Here is a 24,540-nt window from a genome sequence, read left to right as displayed (position 1 = left end):
TAAATGTTAATGCACAAACAAATAACCCCACGTTTTTGTGTTCATCAAGGAAATGCATGTCAAAAACAAATCATCATTTGTGTTTTTAGCTGAATTTTCTTTATTACTATACTCTTGCACATTTGTCTTTTTCATTTTATTTCCTATTTTTATTTTCATGATAAATATTTTCCTTTATATTGCACTTATTGTTTTTTTGTCAGTGATTTATCTATTTATCTAAAAACTGTACAGCTAGATTGTACTGTCTAATATAACATTGCTTTGTAACTGGACAGCAAGATGCAGATTAACATCATACGTATGAACATTCACCCTGAACACATGACAAAATAATCATGACTTTTTGGGGGGACGGTACCAAATCCATGTTTCCAACCCCTCTGCATCACCTCAGTGCTAAAATATCACTGAATTACCATCTTTTGAATATTGAAATTAATTATTATTATTATTTGCATCATAAAAAACGACTCCATGGCAGTTGGGTTGTAGATTATGTTATGTAATGTAATGTAATGTAATGTAATGTAATGTAATTGTGTACCTTACAACATTGCCGCTGGGTGTATATCCTGGTTGAGACTCTGTTGCTCACTAAACCAATAACTAAAGACTTTCAGTAAACTGCTCTTCAGGTCTAGAGCCACTGTGAAATTCTTTGCCTCTGAATGTGAATACAGCAGGGACATTGTACATGCTGCTTCAATTTACTGGAGGCTGCATAATCCAATACAATTAAACAGCATCACAAACCATTTCATCTGAAATGATTCAACTGTATGATCATTTTAGAGGTGAACAGGTTATTAAGTACACCTTGCAGTAACCTGTGCTTAGAGGGAACATGTGCCTGGGCATTTGATCAAACAGCACAAACATTGAAATACTATACTATACTTTAGATAATTTTACAATCAGATCAGATTTAATTATCCCAGCCTGGGAAATTCACTTAAAGATGGAGATAATATGAACATAATAAAAAATACTGTGGAGAATGACATTTTTCCCAAATAGTGCAAGTTAACTGTATTGTCTTTATTGAGCTCACTTTATATTGAGACATTATGCATTTTAACAATGCAGACATTATGTAAATTTGCACTGACAGGTTACAAACTTAAAGAGAAACCAGTATTAACAATGTTGGGCCACCATGAGCCAACAGCTCAGCTTCAATGTGACCATAAAGGTTAAGTTTGTAAGATTTAGGTGAAAGGGATCTAGTGGCAGAAATTGAATTTAAAATGATCCTTGTGATGTTTTCACTAGTGTGTTTCATCTAAGTGGTATGAATGGTTGCTTTCTTTACCCTAGAATGGGCCCTTTATATTTACATCTGGGGCGGGTGTTCTCTACGGAGGCAGCCAGTGTTTGTTTACGGTGGTACAAACTGGACAAACTTAACACCTTTTTTTATTTTAAGACAACTGAAGGATTCCACATAGGTTATCTTTCATGTTTGGAAGCGGAGAGTGAGGGGAGGAATATTCAGTGGCAACAAAACTACACCACAAGATGTCACTAAATTCGACACACTGAACCTTTAAAGAGATTTTATGAATCTATTAAGGGCATAACATTTCTTTCAAAAAAACTCCTCAGTTTGGTCTTTTGATGATGGTGACGTGGAGCACTGTCGAACATGGACCATATCCCATTGGTGCTGAACTATATAAGAATATGAATCACAAAATTTTCATAATTTACCCAGTTACCCTGTGGGTTAAAAAGTCATCAGGACCACTCCCATCTAAGAAGGACAACTTTCTTTATCCCTCTGATCACTCAAATTAACTTTCTGATTAATGATGATGAATCATGGCATGATAGACAAATTACACCATGCAGTGAACATATGTGGACACATGTGAATTTGTTGTGTTTTTCAATTATTCATGTATTGATTTTTCAGACGCCTGTATATTCCAGATGTGGTGTTAGCCTCACAGTCTGACATATGTCGGCCGGGCATAGCTCTTCACTCCATTGCCCACATTCCCTCTTGTTTTTCCCACATCGCCTTGTTTTCAACATGGAGGCAGAAAAACCTCCCCACACGTCGCTGTTTACGTCGCAGAAAAACCCAACTCAACCACATCCTCGGGCTCAGCACGGCTCAGTACGACTCGGACCACACCAGCCTCCGTCAGAAATCGTCCTGCGTTGAAGTTTGAATGTTAATTTCCTACGAGGACGCTTCGCTTTTTCAGTCCAAACCCTCAGACAATACGAAAACCGACGCGGAATGGCGTCTTGCAGGGGCCCGGGAAGATGAATACCTGCAATACCAACCGCGAATCGTCCATGATGGACATGTTGATTGACAAATAGCAGCGGGAATTGTGAGTCTCTAGCCAACCACGCGGCCTGGTGTGTGGGGAGGCGGGCCGGACGGCAGTGCTGGTGTACATGTTCCCGGCGTGCGGGCACCAAGGAGCGTTTCCTGCACTGGTGCATGGTGGTCGAACAGGAGGAATTGTTGGAAATTTTTCGGAGGTTAGTTTATAAATTGGTTTTTACCCAGTGTGCATTATTCCTACAGCCATCTCTACTAGGAGGGGTGCGCGACAGGCTGCGGCTGGGACTCTGACCACGCGTAGAAAGGACAGTTTTAGCTGAAATAAAGTGACACCCAGCGGGTCAAAATGCTTATGTTATCGTTTCTTAGCGCAGCGGTTCCCCGGTCTTGTTTCCGAACTGCGTTGCTAATTCCACTGCTTGAAGCTACACGGAGGCAGCTAGCTTCCCCTCCAGCTTCCACACACAGTCAGCAGGGACTCCCGATACTAACTACTACCAAGTGTTTGCTTCTAACCTGACGGTATTTGAGAAACAGTGTCATGACAGCCGTGGAATTAAAGTCGTGACAGCGGGTTTTTGCGCTGTAACCACCGGAGTTAGCATGGTGGCTAGCACGCTAGCCCCGTTATGACAGGGCGTTATAACCGTATGTGACCGTACACACATGCCGTCAGGGCTCTAACGAACCACCGTCAGCCGGACAACTCCGCTGGCTTAACGGACTTGTCACATTGTGTTTATGTTCATAGCGACCTGAGTGCCCACTCGTACATGTGTACATCATAGCATAGCATAGCATAGCTTGCTAACTAGCTAGCCTCAGATACTACTATTCAAATCAACAAGCGCCAAAAACAGCACCGGCGACAGCAGACACTGACATCAGGGAAGAGCCAGGTGAAAACAAGTCAAATATAGTGACGGGAAAGTCCCGCAAATGCTGCTCTTTGATACCCGTTACAAAAGAAGCTAAATCTAGTTGTTCAATGAAGGTGTAAACAAAGCTTGTTCGCAACTTCCCTAATGCTGCACACCACCATGCTTAGTGATCACTTACAATTTAGTTTGTCATTATATAGAAATATGTCTGGGGTTGTGCTCCATGAAAGCAGTCACTGACAGGACAAAGGTCTTTAAAGATAGTTATGTGTTGTTGCTTGAACTTGAGGCTTGGACTTGAAGTGTGTACCTCTTGTCAGAATCCAGTTTTGAGATATAGTTTATTTCATTTCTGTGTTTATTTACTCACTTGTTTGTCTCGAACATGCATGTCAAACTGATGCAGTCTCACACAACAGATCATCAATTAACCTGCTTTAATCAGAGGTAACGAGGATACTGTTGAACTGTTGTTGGTCTGTTGTCTAGCTTACACTCGTTGGTTATAATGTGTTGGTCAAAGTAATAGGAACACCTGTCAACAACATGCATTGGAACAGCCCCTGATAATTAACTACATCCCACAAAATGATCATGAATTGTTAATTTTAAATTGATAGATTAATTGACTCTTAATTGCAGCTTTCATTGGCACTAATACGGTTGTGGAATCCCCTTAACCTTATTTCAAACTGTGTTATGAGCTCCTGCTTAGTTTGTGGTCCAGATTAGATAAGTCCAGGTTCAGTGTTGGACATGGTACAATGTTTAGATGATAAGACATAACCCACAAAATGCTTTTTTTTTTTGTATTTTCATAAATAGAATTAGGGGTACACAAATCTTACACTGCGTTTTGAACTTTACTCTCCCTGTTAATCCTGTGGAGCTGTGTCTTAAATAGCTGCTCCTTGTTAACCATGTTCAGCTTTCACATGTAGCTGTCTATGCTAAGTTCAGGTCACGTTGTACTTTTTAAATTTAAAGATGGCATGAAAATTATTCATCCTTAAGAAGATCTGGAGTAAAGTATATAGTAAGAAAAAAACATTGTCCTGCCCTTAATGCCCCTATTTGAACATGATAACTGTTTTGAATTGTTATAAGACCTTTTATTATTTATTTTTGTACATATATATTGCACATTCCTTAATGTGTTTTCAAGCCACATTTTCAGTCTTTCAGCATGGAAAACAGGGTTAATAGGGACCCATCAGTTTATTGGGATGACTTTTGTATGTTTGATTTACAAATTATTTGTACCATCTATTAACAAGTGTCTCACTACCATCAACGGAACACTAGCTCTATCCTATTGCACAGTGCTTCATGCCAATGTGTGTCTCTGACATGACTGTTTCAAATGTGTCTCCTGCATGTGTCACTCCAGCAGCTGAAGCATGCTCTTGGCCCAGATAAATCGGGACTCACAGGGAATGGCAGAGTTTCACGATGCAGACGGGCAGCCGGTCACTCTCTGTCTGACGGAGGCTGTGACAGTGGGAGGTGAGCGTCCGCACTTGACCCTCTGATACCACTTATTGTCAATATTACCCTACAACTTTGGAATATTGTTCAAATGTTCCTCTTTTTTTAATCTTCATTTCTGTATCGTGTGCAGTGTATTTTGTTGATGTGCCAATTTTGAAGAAATAAGACATCTTCATTAAGCTCATAATTATAACAATGTACTTTATTTGTATTGCAACTTTCATACAAGAAATACAGCTCAAAGGTTAATTAAGTTTACACTGTTTATGTTATTAACTTCTACTATAAACAATCCAGACTATGCAAAATAATTTCATTTAAATTGTCATTTTCTTCTTTGCTAGTCTTTTGTAAAGTACATTGTAATATCTTATTATTTAAACACATTAAAGAGCGTTGATTTCCAGATGACTACTTATAGAGAGGCAATGTAGATCTTTCAATAGATCGTAATAAAAGATGACGTTTGCTTTTTCTGCACAAAGTAATACAGACAGTTGGGAAGGCTGATTTTCTCAAAAGAGATACCTGAGAATTGATAGGAAAGGAGTTGTCATGTTGAATTACCATGTTTGATTTAAACTTTAATCAAAATTGGGATGAAATAGAAAAATCATCTAACTAAGGAACTTTAATATTGACTTTAAAAGTGAACTCTCTATACGGAGATGGTACCAGTATCAGTATTCTATCCTTTTAGAAAACAAGCCGTAACACATTGATTTTACATCTGCCACAACGCAGTGTTCTTACTTCTTAAGTTGACAATTAACATATATTTATTGTCAAATAATTCCCCAGATGGAGATCAGATGGAGGGCATGGACACGGTTAGCCTGCAGGCTGTCACTCTAGCAGATGGATCCACTGCATACATCCAGCATGACTCCAAAGGTTCCTTTTCAGACGGACAGATCATGGACGGCCAGGTGATCCAGCTGGAGGACGGATCTGCTGCCTACGTTCAGCATGTGTCGATGTCTAAATCAGGTAAAACCCTGCTGGATCTCCACACAGAATAGTGCTCTCGTTGTTACTCTGTTGTGAGCTGGCAAACCACCCACCAGTTTTGCAAGGTGTTGCAACTCGATAGGAAACAGATGTATTTGTATTTAATCTGGGTTACCCAATGCATTCAAATCACTGTGTTTTTAATTTAATTATTATATTATTGTATATGTTTTTTTTCTGTTGTAGGAGGGGACAGTTTACAGCTTGAAGATGGACAAGCAGTTCAGCTTGAAGATGGAACAACAGCCTATATTCACACACCCAAAGGTAAAAGACATTTATCACCTAAAATCTTTTTTAGATAATTTTTAGTTCCTTCATTACTGTAATAAACCTTTTGTTTTAGTTGGAAATCAAATTGAAATTGAAGAATTAAAGTCGTTCAGTTATGAATGATCTTTGACATGTTTCATGAGGTCCTTATATTCAGGTAATTCTGCAAGTCCTTATTGAACAATGAGTTTTATTTTTATACTTCTGAGTTTAAGACAAACATTATAGACTTAAAACAGAAGTCACGGCTGTGGCTGAAAGGGTAGAGCGGTTGTCCTCTAACCAGAAGGTGGGTCAATCCCAGTCTTCCCCATCTGATGACGAAGTGTCCTTGGGCAAGAAACTGAACTCTGAAACTCCCCTCACGTCCATGCCTCCGTTCTTATAGAAAGCGCGCTGCCCATAGAAGCACTGTATGATTATGTGGGTGAATGGCAAGACTAGAAAAGCACCTTACCAATTAACTCAGAATGAAGAGACAAGAGCAAATAAGACAAATTAAGTAATAAATGAATGTATTGGTCTGGCACACCTAATTTCCTCTGCTATATCTTGTTCATAACACCTCTAAACATCCTCTAGAAAGGTTGTGTGCAAGTAGAAAGCTTAGTGTGTTTACAAACACACTGCATTTTCCATCAGTGAAACATCTTGAGATATTATTAGGAACTGGCTTTTTATTCTTTGTTATATTTTATATTCCTGATAATTTTAAAACTGTTCATACAAATTTAAAGAGAGGATTTAGAAAAAAAAACATGGAGTTTTTCATTTGACCTGTCGTACAGATAAGGGTTTTGTTCATAGTAGCTCCTGCTTTGTCTGCAGATGTGTACAGTATGAAAGCTTCCATTCTTTCTGTATAAACAACTACCTCAAGGCCAGATCCTTTATCTTATTTCTGTCTCTAAATCCTTCTCCTTGTTTCTGTGAAGATACATATGACCAGACGGGCCTGCAGGAGGTGCAACTGGAGGACGGCAGCACGGCCTACATCCAGCACACAGTGCACATGCCCCAGTCCAACACCATCCTGGCCATCCAGGCTGACGGTACCATCGCAGACCTGCAGACTGAAGGCACTGCCATCGACCCTGAGACCATCAGCGTGCTGGAACAGTACACCACCAAGGTAGACATTCCACATCAGTCTACTAATAGAGGCTAAGGCAGTGCTTTAGGTCACTGAGGGTCAGCAACACGGTTGAAAAAAACCCTTACATGCTTAGTGTCAATAAACCTGAAATTCTTTCCAGTAATAAAAAAATCAATCACAAGAATACTGCAGCAGTAGTAAAAAAAAAAACGGTATAACCTTCTAGGTGGAAGACCTAAACAGTCAAAGGTTGATTTCTATTTATAAACTAAGGAACCCCCATGAGACCTCATAAACATATTATGCCTCCAACGGTGCTTGTGTGGCACCAGTTTGGTTAATTTGTGGGGGGAACAACAACAGCCTGGAAGTTAGAATTCTTTGGAATAATCTATAAATTTCTATATGTTGTATGTAAACTAGGGATGCACCGATATATCGGCCGAACATCGGTAGCGGCCGATATTCGCCTCCTTTACTGATATCGGCTTATCGGTAATAATCTTGACTTTCACCGATATCATTGGCCGATGTTCATATTTGTGGTAAAACCGCTGGGCACGTGCCGTGGCTGGGGGAGCAGTCGCTCCGTCGCCCTCCTCTCCGCGCCGCCGGAGGCTCAGTGTGCGGCACCGGGAGGTCCTCATCCGGTGGCACCTCACAGCGCCGGCGCGGAAGGCGGGCCGTTGGAGGGGAATGGGTACGCGGTCAGCGGCGGCCACTCTGGACGCGTTTCGGGCCCTTCTCGCGGATCACCTCAGCTACGGCGACCGCTGGGGGAACCCTCCGGCTGGCGCCTAGCAGCTGACTGAGAACTGGTGCGGACATGGGGAATCCGACTGTTTAATTAAAACAAGCATCGCGAAGGGCCACGGTGGGTGTTGACGCGATGTGATTTCTGCCCGACACTAAAAACAGGTAAAACTGAGGAGGGCTTGTTAAGTTATCTTGACTCACGCAGTGTAACTTGGTGTAAAAAGTATGAGCGTAGCGTCTGTTTAAGTACTTTATTCTCATGTGCACCGGCTCTATTCATCCGTCTCATACACAGGTAACAAGGGAATTGACAACATACGTTATACACACAGAAGCCGTAACACATCTAATAAACGGGCAATACTGCTACCGTAAATCAATGAGAAGAGCATGATACTTTAACAGGGCTGTTTTAGACAGGGTAAAAGGTGCTGTTTTAAATAATCCTTGTGGTATTTTGACGAAAATATGTTACAGACATTTCATTAAGATCCCAAGGAACCATTTCAACTTGCGGTAAAATGGGCCTAATATGTCTCTGTTAAATAAAGTTTAGTTAAATCAAAGATTGTTTCATAAATCTGATTCAATTTGTGCTCATTAAAAGATAAGAGTGATGAATAGTGCTTTTTAAATAATGATTTAATTATTTTTCTGGCACAAAAGGGTGAATGAATAACAACAAACAGAAAATAAACAAATATCGGTATCGGTATCGGCTATCGGCCAGATTGTTATTTTAAATATCGGTATCGGCATCGGCCAAGAATTTCCACATCGGTGCATCCCTAATGTAAACCCTTTTCTATTGTATACAATGTTTTTTTTAAATTGTGTCATGGTGCTTCTTTACCAGCCTTTGGATCCCGATGTGTGATTATTTGTATATATATATATTTTTTTTTTGTGAAGGCTGAAATGTATGCAATCTGTATAGATAAAACAATGTGAAGCCTTTGTTAATGTACCGTATATTGATATTAACCTGGTTAGATTTTGAAATACAGACCTTGTTGTTCTCTAGACCTTTTAGAGATCTAGATAACATACCTGTGTCTTGATCCATATATTTCCCTTGACTGTGAATGTTCAGAATAATTCTGACGGTGTGTACTGTACATTTTTCCTAAGGTGGAGAATATAGAAAACCCCTTAGGCCCCTTCAGCAGAGTGGAAGGAGACAATGGTGTTCACATGCGGGTACAGAATCTTTTCTTCAGTCTTTTTTTCATGACTTCTTATCATTTTATTGAGGTTGAACAATGACGTCTAACCCATTCTTGTTTCAGATTGTGTTACAGGGTCAAGACAACAGGCAAGCAAGGGTCACAAATGTAGGAGAAAAATCTTTCCGCTGTGAATATGAGGGGTGTGGTAAACTCTACACCACTGCCCATCATCTCAAGGTCAGTGTGGCTGTTTTGTTTGCTTGTCTCTACTCAAGTATATGATTGTTTAAAAATAGTATTAGCAGATATTAGAAGCATATTCCCATGATGTTGTTATGAGTGCTGCACAATGTATCTAAAATGTATTGTCAGCGTGATATCAACATATATAGGTATCGCAAAGACAGCTTGAACTGCGATAAATGGTGTTCCTTGTGCCATGAAATCATGCTCTGCATGTCAATATATTTGGCCAATCAGATAGATTGCTCTTATTTTGCGTCAATGAATCATTGTCGGAAGAAGAGAACAGCGAGAGAACAGAGAATTGTGACGCCTCTCCCTCCTCCACACCAAATTCTACTGTGGAAACTTCTAGTCATCACGTTGTTTTGTCCTGGGTCAAATTTGTTGCTATGAATGGTTGATTATATAAATGACTTGCATAGCTTACTTTTCAGGTTCCAAACATTAACACTGTAAGTGGAATTAGTGGCTCCCTGGGTGTCTGCCTCAGACTTCGTATTTGTTTATTTATTGCAAGTCATATCATCCTTGCAATATTCAAAATTATTTTTGCATATAGCATCTGTTTTCCTAATATCGGGCAGCCCTATTTGTTAGCTACATGTAAAAAAAAAAATGCCTCACTGCTGAACAGTTGTTTTTGTGCTTCTCACAGGTACACGAACGCTCCCACACCGGAGACAAACCATATGTCTGCGACTATCCGGGCTGTGGGAAAAAGTTTGCTACAGGTATCAGTGGTGAACATTGCTTTTGTCACTTTTAAACAAGTTCATATAGTTTTATGCCTTGTTTTATGACGGTAATGGCCAGAGGCCTTATGTTTTCAAGCTAAATTATCTCTTAATTTTTCACAAACATTATGACAAACAACTGATTTATAAATTAGTTGTCAGAGGTTCTTTTGAACGTATCTCTGGAACACCTGAAGGGAATTTCATTACATTTACATTACATTCGATTTATATCCCGAAAGTCGACCTTACTGTGACATCATAGTATTCTTAAAATAAAAAAAATAACCTTTCTGGCTATTATAACTCAGGAACTCACTTTGACTGTTAAAATCCAAAAGCCTTAACGTGTAAAATGGCTTTACACATTGGAACATCTTATACTTGTGTTGTTTCTCTTGAGTTTGCATATTTCAGAGAAGAAAGAGATAGGACATCCGAAAATTTTGGGCAAATTACTTTGGAAATCGTATATTGATAGGCACCAATAATTAACACTTTTAAATCAGATTAAATACTGTGTGCTGGGGTGCTGTTATTCAATGTGTTAACCAGGAATAAGGCCTGCAGTGAATGTCTACGACTCCTTTTCTGTGTCCTGGTCATTTTAGGGTATGGACTGAAGAGTCACTCACGCACACACACAGGGGAGAAGCCATATAGATGTCAGGAGATGAACTGCTGCAAGTCCTTCAAAACCTCCGGTGACCTTCAGAAGCATACACGGACTCATACAGGTACTCGGCAACAGTCATAAGGTCCCTGCAGTATACATTCAGCCTGAATCTGTATAGATATCTTGTTTATATGTCATGGTTGAGACACAGGGTTAAACTGCAATTGTGCTTCTGGTGGGAGCTGAAAAGCTGATATTCTGTTATTTTGGTCTAAACAAAAAGGCCAGAGATATAGACCACCTTATTTTTGGAACAAAACAGATAATAGTCAAGTGCCAGGATTGGCTGAACGAAGTGCAAGGAACTGTTGAATAGACATTCAAAGCTCAATTCTTGCTGAGAGCTAGCAAAGTGCTGGAGGAGTTTTCAGGCACATGGTCATCATGAGAAGCTCCACACAAAGATGTTGCAGTTTATTTTTGAAATGGATGATTTTTGCAGTTGTAGTTTTTTTACCTCATAGAGAGACAATCAATGTTTCTCCGAATATATCAACATGTCTAAGGCTTTACATTATTTCTCCAAATTGATTTATTTTCATTTTATACACATAAAGCTGGTCACATTACTGAACTGAAAATTGATTTAGACTCCACTTTCCCTTTTAAACCTTCAAAAATCCATGTCACTGTCAGGGAGCCAGAGAGACTTACATCGTTGAAGCAGAGGTGAAAGCCAGAAGTTGGCAAGTGAGTCATGGAAGAGTCGGCTTCTAGAAGTTGTCAGTCAGTGCACGTTCATGTGTTTTTGGGGCGTAACTTTTTACAAAAATGCAGATTAGAGAGGGTGAGATGTATTGGTTGCATGTTTTCTAAGTGTAGCCTGCTCTTGCTAGCTTTTCCAGGATTGCAAACCCTAGCTTTTAACCCTTGCTTCCCATTTCTTGTCTGGCAGGAGAGAAGCCTTTTAAATGCCCAGTCGATGGCTGTGGCAGATCGTTTACCACCTCCAACATCCGTAAAGTTCACATCCGAACACATACCGGTGAGCGGCCATACTACTGCTCGGAGCCAACTTGTGGACGGTCCTTTGCTAGTGCGACCAACTACAAGAACCACATGAGGATTCACACCGGTGAGATCTTCTATGCCTCAGTCTGATCTTTTGTCTGTTCCATGTAATTCATTAGTCACCAAGCAGTGAATTAATTTCAATTAATTTCAATTAATTTCATTATCATTTGGATACTGTCGAATCACAACCCACATTGTTTCAAGGCACTTCAATATTGTAAGGTCACAACTTGTCACAGTAATTATAATAAAATAAAAACTGACTGTCATTTCTGTCCTGCTTCTCCAGGGGAGAAACCATATGTGTGCACAGTGCCTGGGTGTGAAAAGCGCTTCACAGAATACTCCAGCCTTTACAAACATCATGTTGTTCATACGCCCTGCAAACCTTACAACTGCAACCACTGTGGGAAAACCTACAAACAGATCTCCACACTCGCCATGCACAAACGTACAGCCCACAATGACACTGAGCCCATCGAGGAGGAACAGGAGACATACTTTGAACCACCAACAGGTCAGTATAAAGATCTTGATAAATATGTTAAGAAAATCTGTCAAATGTATCAGATTAGATTGAATTGAATGTAGAACTGCAACAATTACTCATGCTGATAAGCTGATTGACTTCATGGCTTTACCGTCTTCAGTTAGATATTTTGATGTTTTTCTTTCTCATACATGTATATATTTACATAAAGGCTCAGCCTTCTGTTGGAATTAAACCTATCATTTTGAATACATGATGTTGGGCTGTAGAAAATGATTTTGATTAACCATTTTCTGACATTTTATGGGACAAATGATTAATCAAAATCATGATTGCATTTTGTTGATAACAATCAGATCCAAGATGCTAATCGGCTCAGTAGTTTTGCGTAATATTGCTGACAAATTACCTTCTTGGCAGAATGAACATAAGTATTAATAGTGTTGTAACTAAGAGAAGACAAATCTGCAACCAATTAATAACTTTCTAAATTGTGATGAATTTTGTCCTGACAATAAACTGAATATCTTCCAATTTTGAGCTGTCGGACAAGAAATGAACACAAAGGAATTGGAAAATGTCAGTTTGGCCTTATAACCTATATGATTCACTTCAATATTTAATGTTTTTATGAAGAATAAAAATAACAATTTGTTACAGTCCATTACTGTAATAAAACACTTTGGGATATGTGTGACAGCCCCCACAGCTGGATACCACATATAAACACTAGCATATTCCTTCAAAGATGTATAGTGAAGAGGAGAAGGTCTAATATTTGCCATCAACATTTCTTACATTAGAATGTATTCAGCAAAAATATATGTATATGAAAGAAAAACTAAGGTACAGCCGGAAGGTAGGATAGTTCATGTACACGCTGTGAAAGTGTACAGGAAATGTACGTTGATTAAAAAAAAGAATAATAACAATTTCAAATATTAACAAATGCTTTGTATCTTAATTCAGATGCTATTGATGACCCTAACGTGAGTTACTCAGCTACAGTGGTTGAGGCAGATGACTCTGGCTCAGAGCAGCTTACAGTGGAGAACTCCGATATGGTTGGTCAGCAGCACATTGCCTTGGTAACGCAGGAGGATGGGACACAACAACAGGTGAGCAGTAAATTCTTTCCATATAGTTAAACAAATTTGTAGCTTCAACTCAACAGTCTTTACTACCACGGATTATTAGCATTAGGAACGGAAGAAATATTGCAGTCAGAAGATCCAACCTGTAAAATATCAAAAAAGGAAATAATTATAGATTGCAATAACTCTGTTCATTGAGGCAGCATATACTGAGCAACGAACCATGGGTTCTGATCGGCTCTGATCAGTAGTGATAGAAACCTGACACCTAGATGAACAGAAAGGAATTAAAAAAAAACTACTGGTATACCTGCACATTTTTGCGTAACAGAGGTATTTCTGATTACTGCTAATGTTCTTCATGGCCTCTCCCCATGACCTTTAAGTACCTGAGGTGCTGGTAGCTAGCTTTAGTTCCTCAGACTGAGATATTTATCTGTACTAGGCTTCAGGCTGAAAAGCAAGAGACAGAGCATTTGTTGTGCAAGCCCAGAAGCCCAGGGAGATCTGCCCGAGGAGATGAGGTCAGCTGACTTGTAATGTCCTTTCTTAAATTCTTACATCCTTTGTTGAAGAGATTGGCCTGATTTTACTTGTTTTTTGTATGTTATACATTTTTTAACTGTTTAAACTATAGTTTTTTACCAGACTGAACTTCCTTTTTAATATGTTTTAACTTAAATGTTTTGTAGACATCAAATAGTTTTTTTAATTTTTTTTTAATAATCTTTTTCCTTTAAGCCTAAAGCTTTAATACCTTTTATTTTGTTGTCTGGTAAAATACTGCTGAAAAGTCCTCTACAAATATAGATTGATATTGTGTATTTTGATGTTAAACCAAAATGTTAATACAGCAACATCATTTGTGGACAATGTTTGTTTTTTTTTCAACAAAGACCCTGAGTGATTTACCATGAAACTAAATCTTAAATCTGTATTGTGTCTCACATCAGGTCAGTATCTCCGAAGCGGACTTACAAGCTATGGGTGGCACAATAACCATGGTAACCCAGGAAGGCACAACCATAACCATCCCAGCCCACGAACTTGCAACACAAGGTTCTCACTCGGTTACCATGGTAACAACAGACGGCTCCGATGAACAGGTAAAAACTGTCAGAGTTCATTGGTAACACTAAAGTTATGCATTAACACGTCATGTGATAAGAGTTTAGTGTGTCCCAGTTACTTATGTTTAGAAACCAATGTGCTTCCTTGGACCGGTCAATAGTGCCTGAACCCCCACATCACAGGCTTAAGTGCTTGTGTCATGTCAAGGCAAATTACCAAATTAACTCTTTATGGTGCTTAACCAATTCTCTGTTGGACCTGGCCTCAAATGTGTCACAAAAGGTCACTAATTGATTTGTCACGCCAGTGACGCCACATCACAGTAAATAGATCTGAGTACAATGTCTGTCTTCTTCAGGTGACCATCATGACACCCGACATGGCCTCGTATCAAACGGTGGAGGAGGCCGGCTACAGCCAAGAACACGATGGAATACATCCTGTCACGTTACTAGCCACCTCCAACGGCACTCACATTGCAGTGCAGGTTAGTAGAGCGACCTCATAGGAGTGATTAGAATGGTGGGGTGGTTTCCATTTAGTTCAAGATATGATGAAGAGGACACAAGGTACATTAGTCTTTTGTTTTTGCTGAAAATTGAAATGTTCTTGTTAATATGAGACTGTTAGGAGTTTTATGTGACCCTAACAGGAGTTTCAATCAGAACTCAATGGTTAAGTTAACCCCCCCCCCCCCCCCCCCCCCCACATAAACACACCCCAGATCCCAGCCTCTTCACATCCATTTGCTTAAAGGCTTGACCATAAATCCTTGGTAGGTTAGCTCAGGGGGTGGAGACGTGTCATCCCTCCTGCTGGTGCATTCAGACCAAACAGAACCTTACAACCGAGGGATGTGGGGTTTTATTTGTAATTTACTGTTCTTGAAAAAAGGAAAATGTATAAATCATTATCAGCTGTGGTTTTATTTCATTTTGCATTCACACCAATAAAGACGTTTATAGCAAAAGCGAATTTACGAATTTACCTCAAGTCAATACGTAATTAAAAACTGGTTGTATCTACATCAGACAGATTCACTACATGAAAAAGCAAATTTTCTTTAAATACATGTTATGTAAATGTCCACTACTCAGGTCCTTAAACTCTGGGGAGCCTCATTTGCAGCAAAGGTTGCAGGTCTGGTGACTAACCTTTATCATGTAAAACATCTTAGACCATGTTAATTACTAAAGCAATAGAAGCATTCCACCATGTGACTGTCATCAAGGTAAATCAGCTCACTCACTGTCGGAGCTGGTAATTTCTTTAAAGGGGTGCCAGAGTAAATAAATTAAATCAGTAGTGCTGATCAACTCACATTGATTATCAGTATGTCAATCAGTGTTTGTATGATGCACATTGTTTTCTTTTCCTCTGTAGCTCAGTGATCAGCCTTCGCTGGAGGAAGCCATCAGAATAGCATCAAGGATACAACAGGGAGAGTCACCAGGCCTGGATGATTGATGGACTCATTATGGACTATGATTTAGGATCAAAACCATCTCATCATGAGAAATCCTGTCTTCCTCCATGTTTTTTTGTTCCACAAAAGAACTTAGCTTTTATGTGTACATAGTATTTTGATAACTGGAGTTCAGCTATGCTATTTTGTTCCTCAGCCAAAAGAAATGGGAGAGCAGAAAAATGCTTTCTAATGTTTATGGTGCACAGTGTAAAGTGCAGTGTACAGCGAATGCTATTTCTAATAAAAAAAAGTGTGATTAATGGACTGTACTTGATTTTGACCACCTTAACATTTGCTCAGATGTAAAGTAAATTTTCTGTGATCTGTTAGAATCATGACCAGATACATTTTATAAGAAGTCGCCCACAAAAGTTTGTTGTTGGGCCCCAATCTGTCCTCACTATACTGTGGCACTTTATTTAAAGTAACCAATAAAATAAAGAGTAGATTAGTTGATTAACTAAAAATGTATCTGCATCCAAATTGAAAACTGATTGATATTTAACTTTTTTTCTCGCCAGCTTCTGGAATGTGAGTACTTGCAAGTTTTCTATGATGGTAAACTAGATATTTTCATGTTTTCAACACCTTCTCTTGGTCATCAGGTTATAATGATGGGCATAATGGGTCTTTTTTCATACTTTATACACAACGCTGAACAGTTGGGAGACTGATAAGTAAATCGGTTATTGCAGCCTTATATAATAGAACAATTCTACCTTGACGTAGGATTTCTGTGTTACTTTTACTGGACTGACTGAATTCTGGAATTAAAACTAAGTTTTGGCTCATCCAGGAGAGCTCAAATTTATGTTAAATTGATTAAATTATACAGATGGAAATTATATAAAGTAAACATGGTGTTGGCATCTAAATTGTAAAAGTGGCGTATTGGAACTTTGTGCTGCAGAGATCGGATCAGGGGTCAACTTGTATTTGGAGTTCTTCTGGTGTCTCTCCGGCTCTTTGATCGCACCGTCTCAATAACAGACGCAATGACTCTGATGTTCGCGCCACATTGTTGCTGGGCCACTCATGACGTAACGTCTCCAGATCACTCTCAGGCACGCCCATCTTTCAAATTCCTGTACCGCACTGTGATTGGTCGGCCTTAGTCTCGTGACCAACGGTCGCGGGAAGGTCTTTGCCACGCGCGTGATAGGAAGAGGGTAGTTGTTCGCTCATTCCAAGTTTAGCGTAAACATAGGTTTGGTTTTATTGCTGAAAGACGTGTTTGCGTTTCGGTGAACTCAGCGCAAGGAGGTGACGGACACCGATACTCGACTGGACCGGGAGGTTTCTAATCTAACGCCGACTTTGGACGTTGCCCTCACGGTGAAAACAAGCTAACTCCGGGGCTACTTCTCAGCGCTTGATGGGCGTGTAGGAAATAGCAGACACGCTAACTTTTTTTCACGATGTTAACTGACTTTTAAGCACTTCATTGTAGCTTGTTGTCATTTTTAGTTCGATACCTTGACTTTAAGGTAGTTAAAAGATAAAATAGGATTGGGTTTTCGGTCGGTCGGACCGTAGTGGAAGCCCAACCGCGTGTTTCACCCGTCGACGAAGCCGGGGTTTAAACCCTGATCATGTCGAGCTACAGTCGCCATCGACACGGATCCCCCTCTCCGAAGACTGGGCCGATTCGGCAAAAACTGCAGTTTACATCCAGCGACGGAGAAGACGAGCCCATTGAGGATGCTAACAACAGTACTGGAGGAGAGTCCGGCTTCACGGAGATGGATTCCCCGATGCCTGTACGACGAGACACCGCCGATAAGCGGTTGGACGGCGGCAGCAGCCCCTTGAACCAGTCCGGCGGGGACGACGACGTGGAGCTGTGGGACGAGGAGAGTTTCGGTTCACCGTCTCATCTGCGGTCCCCGACCAGTGTCCTCTTCGCCAACTGTTCACCGTCACCGAGGAAAGGCTCGCGGCTGTACGGAGGCTCACCGGAGCGGTCCTACGTCCAGGACGACGGGGAAGGATCCAGCTCCCCGATCCCAGACTGTCCTGACACACCTCCACACAAAACCTTCAGAAAACTCCGTCTTTTTGACACACCACACACACCAAAGGTTAGTATTTGTCTGTGCATGGTTTAAATCATCGTTCAATAATCCCGAGAGACTAATTTATCGAGTATCAGTGGCATGTTTTACCCCTGTTTTGCACGGGCCGCAGATCAGACTCTGGAGAACAGCTTACAACTCATGGTAGATTTCCTCAGATGTCTTTAAGCTACCTCTGCCAGTTTGCACACTTTGTGTTTGCACTATTGGCTCTTTTCAGGTGTCTGAGAAATTCAATAAGCAAAACCAAGCGTATACAAGTGTCTCTGTCGGTTAACGATCAAGTGACCCGCTTACTGTACATCTGTAATCATTGCATAATACTTTGCCTGTAATCAGCCTTGCAGATGAATGGTTTTATGCCTGGCCATGTCTTTATCCGTGATTTCTGCGTTGCACAGCATTGTCTTTGAAACTCCAAAGTTTAACCAAGATATTCCTCAAAACCTTATTTTATTAACACATTCCAGTTTGTCAACTAGGTTTATATCTAAGCATGATGTCAAGTAGTCATATTTTTCTAGTCTTAACTGTCTGTCTCTGTTACTGGACTCAAATTAAAAAAGTAATAAATCTGTCTTTTTCAGAGTTTGCTGTCCAGAGCCAGGGGCTCCGGCCCAGGGTCCTCCAGCAGGAGGGTTGCCCTGTTCAAGAATGTGGAGCCTTCAGCAAAGTCAATCACTGACGGCAACAGGAGACAGCAGACCCCTCTGGTCAATTTTAACCCATTCACCCCGGACTCCCTCCTCATCCAGTCTGCCACTCAACAGAGGAACAACAGGAAACGGGCACACTGGAATGAGTATGTTGCTCAGATGTTCTCTCACTGATCCTCACTCATGTTAGAAATACCATTGTTCTCGGATGTATAGTAGTTGCACTTGAAAAAACCTGCTGATTTTCCAAAGAGGAGGTATGCTTAGACCAGCTGCAGTCAATATGTTGTATGCACACTTTCCATCCTGTTGCTTTATAACTAAACGACTTTACACATTGGTTATTGCAGTAAGGAGACAGTAGTTAACCACTAATACTAAGAGGGGCGTCTCACACCTTTTTAACCACCAGCTTGTACACAGATCAAACCTATTGTTATAATAACCAGAAACGTTAAAGCCGTTGACGGTGGCCAGACTTTTTGGCTGGGAACCAAGACCTCATGGTTACTGGTGAACTCTGCCATGTGCTTGTGAAGCCCTCAGTGCTGCCCCCTGCTGTATAGAATGTTAACCCACTTTTGTGTTTGATCTTACAGCTCATGTGGTGAAGACATGGAGGCCAGTGATGGTGAAGGAGAGGAGGAAGCCCTCCCACCTTCCAAGGTAATTAAATGTTTTTATGATTATATGCAATAATGACACAGTGTTATAGACTTTTACACATGCACCCAGAGATACATTTTATATATCTATTTTCATTAGATGTCTGTTTTTATTTGATTAATAAAAGCCAATACAAATTATTTATTGAAAACAGCCCCAAAACATTCAGTTTAAATGATACATGCGATTGTTATAAATAAAGAATTGTGCAGAGTCATTGGATATATTGAGCAATAGCCGCTGTAGCTCTGGGTACAACAAGTAGAACCCGTTAAGGTTTTCAAATAATTTCTTATGTAAATTGACTAAAACCAGTTCACTGAGAAAACCTGTTTATTTACAGTGGTTATGCTAAATATCCAATGTGAAGCAGAAAGAGTACAAGCTTCATGACAGAAAAGAATGCTGTTGAAAACCAGCTCTTCAAAATGTTAATGTTTTGATAAAGCTCTCCATCTGCCTGCAGAGGATCACCATGATGGAAAGCAACATGATGTCACGGTACGCCTCAGAGTTCCTCGAGCTGGAGAAGATCGGCTGTGGGGAATTTGGTGCGGTGTTCAAGTGTGTGAAAAGAATCGACGGCTGCGTCTATGCCATCAAGCGATCGAAGAAACCCTTGGCAGGATCAATAGATGAGTATGTTGAAAAACTCTACATATTTTTCATTTTAAGTATCTTCTTTTTATGAGTCTTAAAATTAAAATTATTGGCAAGGACATAAAAAAAGTTAGCCTTGTCTGAGGTTTTCGTTTTCAATGCAAAGTATGCATCAGATGTAAATTGATTAAAACAACCTGTTGCCCTCCTCCACAGACAGAACGCCTTACGGGAGGTGTATGCCCACGCTGTGCTGGGTCAGCATCCCCACGTGGTGCGGTACTACTCGGCCTGGGCCGAGGATGACCACATGCTCATTCAGAACGAGTACTGCAATGGAGGTACACTGTCAGACGTCATTGCAGAGAACTACAGGCGGCTCAGCTACCTGTCGGAGCTGGAGCTGAAAGATCTGCTTCTACAAGTCACACGAGGACTCAAGTACATCCACTCTACGTCTCTGGTTCACATGGACATCAAGCCCAGTGAGTATATAAGAAGAAAAGTAACCGTTTAAAGATTTGTATAAAATCAGAAATTGCCAGCTGATACAAAGTCTGTGAGACAACACTAATGTAACTAGGGCTTTCATGGTTCCTTGAAATGCGTATAAGTTTGATGCGGAGAAAAAAGTACTGGTATATTAAATTGTTTTGCAAAACCGAAAACAAATTGTTACGTTAGCAATTGGTTAATACTTCCAAACGTTCTGCTTCACATCCATTCCCAGGTCTTGTCTAATGATTAATTAGTGATGTTATTGTGAATATACTCTGAGGACGTAGGAACACATGTGCAATAAATGTCAGTATATCGATGTAATTATACAAATAAACCCTGCTGGTTTTTATTGATATTGTCTTTGATAAAAGTCTGTGAAGAATCCAGACTCTTCACGTGAAGGTTTTCTGGTCAGAAACTAACGGAGGCATTTATCTCTTGTTTCTAGGCAACATCTTTATTTCTCGGAAAGCTGTAGCGAGCTGCGATGACTGTGATGATGAAGATGGTCTGGTCACCAGTGCTGTCTACAAAATTGGTAAGATGCTCAAACGGCTCTTGTATAATGACTAACTGCAATTGAATCTTTAAGCTACTTTTTTTATTCAACCGATTTTTTTGGGGGGGATTTATACTCCGAATTACGTGGTCATCCTTGCACCTAAAATCTATTTTGTATGTGCTTGCTCTTCAGGTGATCTTGGTCATGTGACAAGAGTAAACAATCCCCAAGTGGAGGAGGGGGACAGCAGATACCTGGCCAATGAAGTTTTACAAGAGGTTTGTAATCCTGCATACAAACTTCCTTTTGAACAAGTAAAGCTTTAAACAAGGTCCCTAACTAGTTTTGTTTTCTTTGTACGTAGGACTACACTAACTTGATGAAGGCAGACATCTTTGCGCTTGCTCTGACTGTTGTCAGTGCCTCTGGGGCCGAGCCGCTTCCCACCAATGGAGACAAATGGCACGAGATCCGACAAGGAAAACTTCCAGCCATCCCTCAAGTGCTTTCTTCAGAGTTTCTCAGCCTCCTCAAGGTAACAGCCAACAAGTCTAAATCTAAATATTTGAAATTCTGTCTTCTAAGTTAATTAGATTGTTTTAGATTTGCACCTTTTAAAGAAGATATCTGAAGTGTTTATTTCACTCCCTTTCCTGTCACGGCTGTCAACGTCTTTTCTGCCATGTCATTAACAAACTGATAAATATAGAAAGAAATCTACTGTCAACTATAAAAACTAATTAATTTCAGCTAAACAGACTGTCTTGCTGATTAATAATTTGTAATGTACATGTTTATGTCTTGCCTTAATTTCTATAGGGTGATATCTTTGTCCCTGTGTTTCTTTTCCAATTACCGTTTAGTAGCTTTTCTTTCTGGCCTAATCGTGTAATTTTTTTTTCTTGTACTTCAGCTGATGATCCACCCTGATCCAACAAGGAGACCATCAACTTCTGAACTCATCAAACACCCAGTGCTTCTCACCGCTGCCAGAATGAGTGCTGATCAGCTCCGAGTCGAACTCAACGCTGAAAAGTTCAAAAACGCACTGCTACAAAAGTAAGTAAAGGGCACTCAGAAAAATTCCCTCAGTGGAAAAGACTCCAAATTTAAGTGTCTGTTTACGCATTTGTTAGGGAGCATAATAAAGCTGAAATAACAAGCCAAATCAACTGCTTATGTAATCACATCAATGTTTCCATTGACCCTGATTATGGTGAAATTCTGGCTTAATCCCAAAAAGCTTTTTAGTGTATTCAATTTAGACCAATACTATTGGTGTTTGATATTTCTTTGTCTTTCTGAAAAGGTGGTACTGATTATTTATTATTTCATATATAAAATTATCATTATATTTACATCAACAGTAATCTAATCAGGAAGTAGTTTGATAATCAATCACTGAAGATTTTTACAAGCAAATATGACAGATGTTCAGTTTTTGGCACCTCTTGTAGCTGAACTCTTTTGGGTTTTTGGCATTAATCAGGGAAATAAAAGACAGATTAATCTATTGTGAACATAATTATTAGCACCTGTATTATAGTAAGATTGAAAATGATAATATGCAGCCTTGATTCAGTTTAAGAAAGAGTTGTGGTATCATTAATACTGATCTGTATGTGTTTGTCTTCCCCAGGGAGCTGAAGAAGGCCCAGGTGGCCAGGGCGGCAGCAGAGGAGAAGGTTCTGTCCACCGACAGGGTCCTGACCCGCTCCACAGTCCAGTCCAACCCCAGAACCTCCAGACTTATCGGAAAGAAGATGAATCGGTCGGTCAGCCTCACCATCTACTGAGTCATTAATCCAACCTGACAGGATGGTAGCTCATGAACCTTTACTCAGACCCTTCAGTTGAAGTGGTCTTGATTTTCTTATCAGAGGTTGGTCAAGGTGTTGGGCTCCGCAGCTCAACGGAAGCTGTAGACTTCTGCCACACCGAACTTGAACTCCCCTCGATGGACTCTCATTGCCAACACAGTTAAGCCTTTTTGCCAACGAACTTTATTTGGAGAAAAAAAACTCATTCCTCAAAGGTAGTTACTTTACCTTTACACTCTGTCATTCCTTAAGTTTGCATGGACGTCGGTGTCTCTCTGTGTCTGCCCTTGCACTTCCCTCGACAAAGCCGAAGTCCGTTGGCAGCGCAACAAAGCTGCAGTGAAGCTCTCTTCAGTGTGAATGTACTTGCCATCGCCGTGTGCACCTTACTGCCTGTCAAAAGCCTGATGCTGGGTATCAGAGGGTCTGAGAACTGATGATTTCTGTTTCTGTAATGGAGCACTTTGGAGGCAAAACGTGGAACTTCCCACGTTGCATTTTTTTGTTTAATAGAAAAGAACCTGCTGCTATTGATGTTTTGTATGTATCAGGGTTTGGCCAGTTTCAGGTTGGATTGTTCTCAAGGTCATTGGCTCTTATTTTGAAAGTAGCAGGAGTCCATCAGCCCTTCCCTCATATCACACCTTGTCTTTTTTCTGTTTGGATAAAAAAAGGACTCGTGGCATTTTGGAAAATAATCTTGAAGTACCAAACCTGGTGATTGAAATCATCTGTGAGGTTAGAATGGATCCATGTTGTGATTTTCCCTGTTGATTGGTGCTGCCAACCCTGCCTTGTAGCATTGCAACAATCATCCTGTTTTATTGGATTCTCGTGTATTCTGTCCTTTTTTGTTTTTCTCATGCCGTCATTCCCATGAGGCTCTCCTTCACTTAGAGAAGTATTCATCTCTTTGTTCTGTTAAACTCTAACACACAAAACTTTTTGTTGTAACATGTACATATGTTCTTTAATAAAGTCTCTTCTACACTCTTCACTGTTGAGTGATTATTTGTGTTGCAGAGGGAATATTCTGTCAGATTGTATTATACAGTTTTCTGCAGTTTCAACTTCAATCACTTGGTAAAGATTATTTCTATCTGCAGGGTTTGAACTACTTGTACAGGTTTGTTTTAGAGTTGAAACAAGATAGATGATTAATTACAAGAACGACCAATACAGTGCCAGTTCCTCAAAAGTGACCAAACATTTCTTTTGGGGTTCGATGTTTGGACAAAACAAGCCTTTGTTAAGGGGATTAGCAGGGGTTGTTTAATTCTCCATTCTGTTTCATTACAGGGGAATTAAAAAACTAATTTGCAGATCTGTTCAGCTTTTCATCAAGATGATTTTAAACAGTCATTCAGTACATAATATTAATGTGAGCAATCGATAGAGATGATCAGTCCATAGATATTCATAAAATATGAATATATATATATTGATCGGATGTTTCCATAATAATTTTGTTACATTTTTTCCCCCAGGAAGTGGTTTCAGATATTTGATGCTTGTGCCTTGTTTGCATTGAACAACAAACACTTTGAATCACCTGTCCTGTTCCCTGAGACTCATTGATACTGTCCAGTCTTGAGCATGAAATTTACAATGAGCTGATGGTCCTGTATAATGTCAGCATGTGTGTGAACAGGAGCCTTGCCATAGACGAAGCAGGCACCAATTTTGTGAGGGCTCACCTAAATTCTACGAGACTGGAACTGATACTGTGGTTACAAAACCCTCAGCCACAAGGTTTGAAATCTTCAGAGGTTTGTGTGGGTATGATGTGCCTGGGGTGGTGGTGAGGCTTAGCTGCTTTACTATGTGCACATCACGCAGTCCAATATAACAGCCCATTCAAGTTCCTTTTGTATTGATGTTTGTTATCATTTTAGACAAAGTTAGTGTAGCTGCTGAATCCCACTAATTACATAATTTAATATTA

The 24,540-nt window shown here is 40.1% G+C and overlaps 2 protein-coding genes across 8 annotated transcripts; both read left to right on the top strand.

Annotated features, from left to right (window-relative positions):
* Positions 1 to 2,036: 2,036 nt before the first annotated feature.
* Positions 2,037 to 16,035, top strand: znf143b (zinc finger protein 143b). 6 transcript variants are annotated; one of them, XM_053427270.1, is made up of 15 exons: positions 2,037 to 2,502; positions 4,580 to 4,692; positions 5,479 to 5,667; positions 5,875 to 5,955; positions 6,897 to 7,093; positions 8,945 to 9,013; positions 9,103 to 9,219; positions 9,884 to 9,959; positions 10,574 to 10,699; positions 11,534 to 11,713; positions 11,942 to 12,169; positions 13,112 to 13,260; positions 14,190 to 14,342; positions 14,666 to 14,794; positions 15,691 to 16,035. In XM_053427270.1, exons 2-15 carry the CDS (start codon positions 4,587 to 4,589, stop codon positions 15,772 to 15,774), a joined length of 1,884 nt encoding a protein of 627 aa, XP_053283245.1. In that variant the 5' UTR covers positions 2,037 to 2,502; positions 4,580 to 4,586; the 3' UTR covers positions 15,775 to 16,035. The 6 variants fall into 6 exon arrangements, with proteins under 6 accessions (XP_053283245.1, XP_053283244.1, XP_053283248.1 ...); XM_053427269.1 differs by having other exon boundaries at positions 2,038 to 2,502; positions 4,577 to 4,692; XM_053427273.1 differs by lacking the exon at positions 2,037 to 2,502 and adding an exon at positions 2,523 to 2,827.
* An 838-nt stretch (positions 16,036 to 16,873) lies between these two features.
* wee1 (WEE1 G2 checkpoint kinase) lies at positions 16,874 to 23,590 on the top strand. 2 transcript variants are annotated; one of them, XM_053427275.1, is made up of 10 exons: positions 16,874 to 17,856; positions 18,438 to 18,652; positions 19,106 to 19,172; positions 19,621 to 19,811; positions 19,989 to 20,257; positions 20,722 to 20,811; positions 20,968 to 21,053; positions 21,140 to 21,310; positions 21,689 to 21,834; positions 22,415 to 23,590. In XM_053427275.1, the coding sequence occupies exons 1-10, from the start codon at positions 17,368 to 17,370 to the stop codon at positions 22,569 to 22,571; spliced, it is 1,881 nt and encodes a 626-aa protein (XP_053283250.1). In that variant the 5' UTR covers positions 16,874 to 17,367; the 3' UTR covers positions 22,572 to 23,590. The 2 variants fall into 2 exon arrangements, with proteins under 2 accessions (XP_053283250.1, XP_053283252.1); XM_053427277.1 differs by having other exon boundaries at positions 16,875 to 17,856; positions 19,639 to 19,811.
* The last annotated feature ends 950 nt before the right edge of the window (positions 23,591 to 24,540 follow it).

Source organism: Pleuronectes platessa, chromosome 7, assembly GCF_947347685.1.
Source record: "Pleuronectes platessa chromosome 7, fPlePla1.1, whole genome shotgun sequence".
In the NCBI taxonomy this organism is placed as follows: domain Eukaryota; kingdom Metazoa; phylum Chordata; class Actinopteri; order Pleuronectiformes; family Pleuronectidae; genus Pleuronectes; species Pleuronectes platessa.
Note: the sequence above shows the minus strand (reverse complement) of the source record. Positions and strands in the feature narration are given on the sequence as shown.

Coding starts and splice junctions, on each gene's coding strand:
- znf143b (XM_053427270.1), top strand. CDS start 4,587: ATGCTCTTGGCCCAGATAAATCGGGACTCACAGGGAATGGCAGAGTTT. Junction 9,220..9,883: donor CCACTGCCCATCATCTCAAG/GTCAGTGTGGCT, acceptor TGCTTCTCACAG/GTACACGAACGCTCCCACAC. Junction 9,960..10,573: donor TGGGAAAAAGTTTGCTACAG/GTATCAGTGGTG, acceptor TGGTCATTTTAG/GGTATGGACTGAAGAGTCAC.
- wee1 (XM_053427275.1), top strand. CDS start 17,368: ATGTCGAGCTACAGTCGCCATCGACACGGATCCCCCTCTCCGAAGACT. Junction 19,173..19,620: donor AAGCCCTCCCACCTTCCAAG/GTAATTAAATGT, acceptor GTTTTGATAAAG/CTCTCCATCTGCCTGCAGAG. Junction 21,054..21,139: donor CCAATGAAGTTTTACAAGAG/GTTTGTAATCCT, acceptor CTTTGTACGTAG/GACTACACTAACTTGATGAA.